Source organism: Cyprinus carpio, chromosome B7, assembly GCF_018340385.1.
Source record: "Cyprinus carpio isolate SPL01 chromosome B7, ASM1834038v1, whole genome shotgun sequence".
Lineage (NCBI taxonomy): Eukaryota > Metazoa > Chordata > Actinopteri > Cypriniformes > Cyprinidae > Cyprinus > Cyprinus carpio.
The window spans coordinates 19,816,586-19,822,068 of NC_056603.1; the positions used below are offsets into that span (position 1 = coordinate 19,816,586).

The 5,483-nt window shown below is 35.0% G+C and overlaps 2 protein-coding genes across 2 annotated transcripts; one reads left to right on the forward strand and one right to left on the reverse strand.

Annotated features, from left to right (window-relative positions):
* The first annotated feature begins 26 nt into the window (after nucleotides 1-26).
* On the forward strand, nucleotides 27-1,480 carry calml4a (calmodulin-like 4a). Its single transcript, XM_019085384.2, has 5 exons — nucleotides 27-159; nucleotides 256-286; nucleotides 441-581; nucleotides 883-1,071; nucleotides 1,179-1,480. Exons 1-5 carry the CDS (start codon nucleotides 157-159, stop codon nucleotides 1,274-1,276), a joined length of 462 nt encoding a protein of 153 aa, XP_018940929.1. The 5' UTR covers nucleotides 27-156; the 3' UTR covers nucleotides 1,277-1,480.
* Nucleotides 1,481-1,493: 13 nt separating this feature from the next.
* tex9 (testis expressed 9) lies at nucleotides 1,494-4,897 on the reverse strand. The gene is made up of 12 exons (XM_042727824.1): nucleotides 4,793-4,897; nucleotides 4,404-4,528; nucleotides 4,176-4,239; nucleotides 3,937-4,016; nucleotides 3,805-3,853; nucleotides 3,646-3,713; nucleotides 3,299-3,465; nucleotides 3,120-3,202; nucleotides 2,856-3,029; nucleotides 2,092-2,226; nucleotides 1,819-1,953; nucleotides 1,494-1,698 (listed from the first exon to the last, which is right to left on the reverse strand). The coding sequence occupies exons 1-12, from the start codon at nucleotides 4,826-4,828 to the stop codon at nucleotides 1,612-1,614; spliced, it is 1,203 nt and encodes a 400-aa protein (XP_042583758.1). The 5' UTR covers nucleotides 4,829-4,897; the 3' UTR covers nucleotides 1,494-1,611.
* Nucleotides 4,898-5,483: the final 586 nt, after the last annotated feature.

Here is a 5,483-nt window from a genome sequence, read left to right on the forward strand (position 1 = left end):
CTGTAGCAGACAGTATAATGTGACAGATGGAATCCTATATCAATGTTCCTATGACAACGAGGCTATCAGTTACATCAACACTGCAGTGGACTTTAGCTCCATCAGGTAATCCAGAGGGAGTGACTCTTTTCCTGAACAGCTGAAACGTGTGAAGACATGGTGAGTCTGATATATTCTTTTTCTATTCTAAATTTTATTTTTCATTGTTTCAAGATACATTTTTTCAACTATGCTTTTTTATAAAACTCTTTTCAGGCAAAATTCTTATCACAAACGCAGATTGATGGTAAGCCGTGTTACACAGAAGTAATGTGTGTGCTTTACGATCCATGAATAAAGTAAAACAAAATAATTGTTAATTTAAAAAAAAAAAAAAACAGTACATTATTAAGAATATTTGTGGCATTGGTTTATACTGTAGTTTCCTTGTTCTCATGCAGAGTTCAAAGAATGTTTCTCGCTTTATGACAAGAAGCGAAAGGGGAAGATTGAAGCCAAAGACCTTATTACAGTCATGCGCTGTCTGGGTACAAGTCCCACATATAATGAAGTGGACAGACATCTGCAAATCCACAAAATAGGTAACAATCTTTTGATTAACACATTACATTGAATGTGAATGTGTCTTACTTGTGTCACCTGTGGCTAACAGCGATATACAGTTGAACTAGTGGTCTCTATATGCTGATGAAAACCTGATGGGGAAAAAAACCTTAATGAATTAAAATAGTTATGGCATCTGATTTTTATGGACAGTGTAAGAGCGTGTTGAGGCACTGGTATCAGTCATAATCTGTAGAAAATGCTCAGTAGTTTATCTTGAATTCTTTGCTTTCTTTAATGTAAGGAGTTCATACATCTTTTACTGTATCCTCACCACAGATAAGACAGGGGAGTTGGATTTTTCTACATTTCTAACCATGATGCATAGACAGATGCAGCAGGAAGATCCTAAGACTGAAATTCTGGAGGCTATGCGTATGACGGATAAACACAAGAAGGGCTACATTCTGGCCTCTGAGCTACGGGCCAAACTCACAGGCTTGGGAGAAAAGCTCACTGATAAAGAAGGTATAAATCATTTATCTTCTCAGTTTACATTGTTTTCATCAAAGCTAATCAAATTAAATGAAAAAAAAAAAAGTTTAAGTTTTATTTAACTGTGAATTATTTTTCAGTGGATGCGCTTTTTAAAGAGGCTAATGTTGGACGTGATGGACTTGTTTATTATGAGGAGTTCACCAGAATGGTCACACTTCCTACAGTTGACTACTAGTAAAGAAGAGCGGGTTGGCCCCTTACCCTGAATATTGCAATTATTTTACTAGCAAGAATGAGATTTTTGTTCTGTGTATACGTAAAATAACATCTGATTAAATTACAGTAAAGAACTCATAATTTAATGTTTAGCTTGATTCAAGTGTTCACCACTAGATGGCAATCATGAAGTAATCTGAATAAAAGTGGCAGTGTTGATAAACACTTAGTCTGTCTGATATTCACAATGTTATTTAATGAAGTTTGAAGAATGTTAAACAATGAAGGAAATGTAAGCTGTTTGTTGTACACATTCATCTGTTTCACTCTATTTACAAAATACAAAACGGAAACCTATGAGACTCCATCCTTTCCCCAATCCAGAGCTTTCATGAACTCCTCTTCAGTGAAGGACAACAGCTTGGCCGCTTCAAAATGCATCTTTTAAAATAAAGCCATAAGCATAAAATGCTTTAAAAAAAAAGTGCAATTTGTGAGTTATCATATTACTGTAATTGGAAATGACAGATTCAAGTAATTGTGAAGAAAATGATTTCTTACCTTCTGTCGCTTTAAAATATCTATTAGTTTAAGTTGTTTTTTAAAACCCACAATGAGTTCAGCCTTTTGTCGTTCCAGTTTTCTGTTCTCAGCTTGTAATGTCTCAATCTTTTGTTGCTCCTGACTGGTTAAATCCTTAGGTCAGATACAAAAACAGAAGAGAAATGTGAAATGAACAAAAAAAGGTTAAATCTAAATCTGATAAAATTCTGGAGTGTGCACAAAAAACTTCACTTGGTTTATTTCATGCTGGTTTATTTGAGATGACTTTACCTTACTGCTCTGTTTGAGTTTGTTGAGTTGTGTTTTAGTCCTCTCAACCTCCTCCAGAGCTCTATTCAACCGCACCTCTGTTGCACTGTGGGTACTGGCTGCCTGCTTGTGGGTCCTCTTCATGCTTTCCAACTCCTAGAGTGTACAGACACAGGAAAAAACATATTATGCAGATTGTGTGTTCAGATCTATTTTTTTATAGTCTATGGTTCAGATGCAGACGTTCCAATTCAATATTTGCTGTTTGTTTAAAAAAAAGTTGAATCTTTAAAGCAGCAATAAATGCTTTTAACCTAAAATTACTCAAACATGAGATACTTTTAATAAGTCTAAAGTGAGATGACAGTGAATATTTTTTTCTGACAATATATCCCATTCTGATATGATTTTTATCTGACTCAACTGTTGTTCCCTATCCTTAATTAATTTCCATGTTCCTATCATACGGGGAAGGAAGAGTTCCAAAGATATCTGTCCCAGAAGCCCAAGTGCAGTGTGCTCTGGTCTCTGAGCAGCTGTGGTGTAGTCTCACTTTACACACAGAGGACTAATCAGGTTAAAGGGCCCATGCCAAGAATTCCACGGCTCTGGATCCTGGCACAGCTCTAATTAACAGGAATTATGGTCTATATATACATACATTTCCTATAGGAAATGAGTAGAGGTTTATGATCAAAGGAACATTTTTTGTTCAGATCAGTAACACTTTTTTGTTGATTGTGAGACAAACTTTATAAATAATATTTTGCCAACAGTTCAAGTACCTTTTGCAGTGCTGCCACTTGCTGTTGCAGACCTTCACATTTCCGACTTGATTCTTCAGCTAAAGCTCTTTGCTTCTCAACTTGAGTCTGTTGGACATTTGTAGTCCTCTGCAATCTTGCCTTTTCCTCCTCCAAGTCCTTCAGTTTACTGCTTAAAGTGCTGTTTTCATCATCCTTCAAGACACGCAAAATACATTTTGAGCAAGAGTGACTTGAACTGACTGAATAGATTAACTAACCTTGAACACATCTCAAACGTCTTACCTTCCTGTTGCATTCATATGCGAGTCTGTTCAATTCTTCCTGCATTACTCGAAGTTTAGCCTTCAAAAATCTGATCTGAGCTTCTGTAATTATACAAAATAAATGTATAAGCAATAATGCAAATAGTATAACAGTGCAGCAGATTCAATATTTCAATGTATTTGTCCTTTTCAACCCACCTGCACCCATCTCATCTCCAGCACTGGGCATGATGTCATCCTGCAAGTGATCCTCAGTGACATCATCACTAACTCTGTCCTCAATTATGCGGATTGTTTTAGCAAGTGAGAAATCTCCAAAGTCTTCAGGAATAGCAACATCATCAACCACAGTCTGTGGTGCTTTTCTATAATTGGAAGAAACTGTTGATGCTACCCAAACATCATCACAAATATATAAACATAACAAATAAAGGGCAAAATTCATCCAGATCTCATTAGATTTGATCACACCTTACGTAAATTAGTTTATTATTATTATTTTATGTACACATTTCTTTTAATAAAATTTTTGAGAATAAACTTACTGGGGATTCTTTCTATTTCCCGATCCTGGCTTTGAAGATTTTGCAGAGTTGTTCTTGTTTCTTACGAGCTACATAAAGCAGAAATGTTTCTGTAACTAATGGGGTCTTGTATTTAATACACATTTCCATTGATTCATATGATATTTGTTTGAGTTGTACCATTGCAGGGGGCTGCTTAGATGTGGATTCTCTTTTTGTCTCTTCCTTCCTGTTAAGACAGACAAAGTGTTATGCTGGCACACAGCAAACGATGTTGCTAATGCTCATATCAAACAGTGTGAGGACCATTACCTAGAAACTTCAAAATCACAGTCAGTATCAATGGAGATGTGGGAGGAGATTGGTTTAGAGAGCACCTCATTTTGATCCCTCTGAAAAAAATATTATTGAAAACATTCAATGTTAGCATCTGGGTTTGTTGCAACATCACACTCTATAAACTATACAAAAAAAAGTTAGATTAAAAACACAGCTCGTGTTCTCTCAAATGTTTCTTATCAGAATCTAATGTGTTGTTTTTCTAGTCTTACCATCACTTTCTCTGCTTCCCGAACAAGTTCTGCTGTTTTTGCTTCCAGCTCTGCATTGAGACGCCTGAGGAGCATCGGAATTGCAAAAAGTTAGACATTAAACATACTGCCATGTGATCTTCAATCCTAAATTCTTTATAGAACCTGTTATGCAGTCAAATGATATAAGCTAAATACAAAGCAGTGTAGATAAACTAATGCGCATGTAAGTAATAAATCCATAAATACTTGTATTCTTCTTCTTTGGCCAGGAGGTCCATGTGTGCTGGTTTCTTTGAAGGCGCGGAGGAAGACCTGCTCTGAGCTCTGGGCCTCGAAGGCCTTTCCGAGTAAGACGTTTGAGGCTTTTTTAACTGATTGGAAAGAAATTACAAGTATTATAGCAGTTATTAATCCTTCTCTGTCCTCGAAATTACTTTCTTTCCCATTTCTTACGCATTTTTGGTAACTTAAGACAGCTATTGCTCTGTTAGGGATATTCAATTTTATGTCTCATTCCGAACGAGCAACGAAAGAACTTTAACGATAATTATTTGATTTAACACACAACAGAGTACTTTAGGCGAAATTGTAATTAATACGGTATAACTTGAAAAGTTTTATTTCGTCAGACTTACAGCAGGTAGCGCGTGTCTGGGTGTGCTGTCTGCCATGTTTGTTTGTTAGTGGAGAGACGCCGTTGCTAAGCAACAAGGACACTTTCACGTCAGATGCAGTTCAGTGAGGCGATTGTACACATGCATGATTGTGATTCTTTTAATTCCACAATGTTTTTTATGTATTTAATTTATTTATATATATATATATATATATATATATATATATATATATATATATATATATATATATATATATATATATAAAACAAGTCAAAAGAACAGAAAAAGAATAGAGAATCTTTTTTATAATAAAATAGAATCAAGAATCAGGGTCATGAAAACAAATAGATAAAATAGAATTGGAATAGAGTGCCAGATGAAGGTTAATAAATGTATTAATAAAATGTATTAATTCATTTGATTACTTTTATTATTTTCATTAATTTTTAATTAATTTACGTTAAAGTAAATCAAAGGTAAAATCAGTATGTTGTGTATTTCAGACCATTATTTTTTAATATTAACTCTAAAATATCTCAAGGGCATTCCAGCACAACCTCCAAGATGAACACTAAACGTAAATGAAAAAAAAACCCCACTACCAACTGAATATGGTGGGAATCTTGTAAAACAATGAGAATGATATTATCAGTCCTTACTGAGAGCCAGTTGTGCTTCAGACAAGAGTGACTGATTATACTGTGAACTA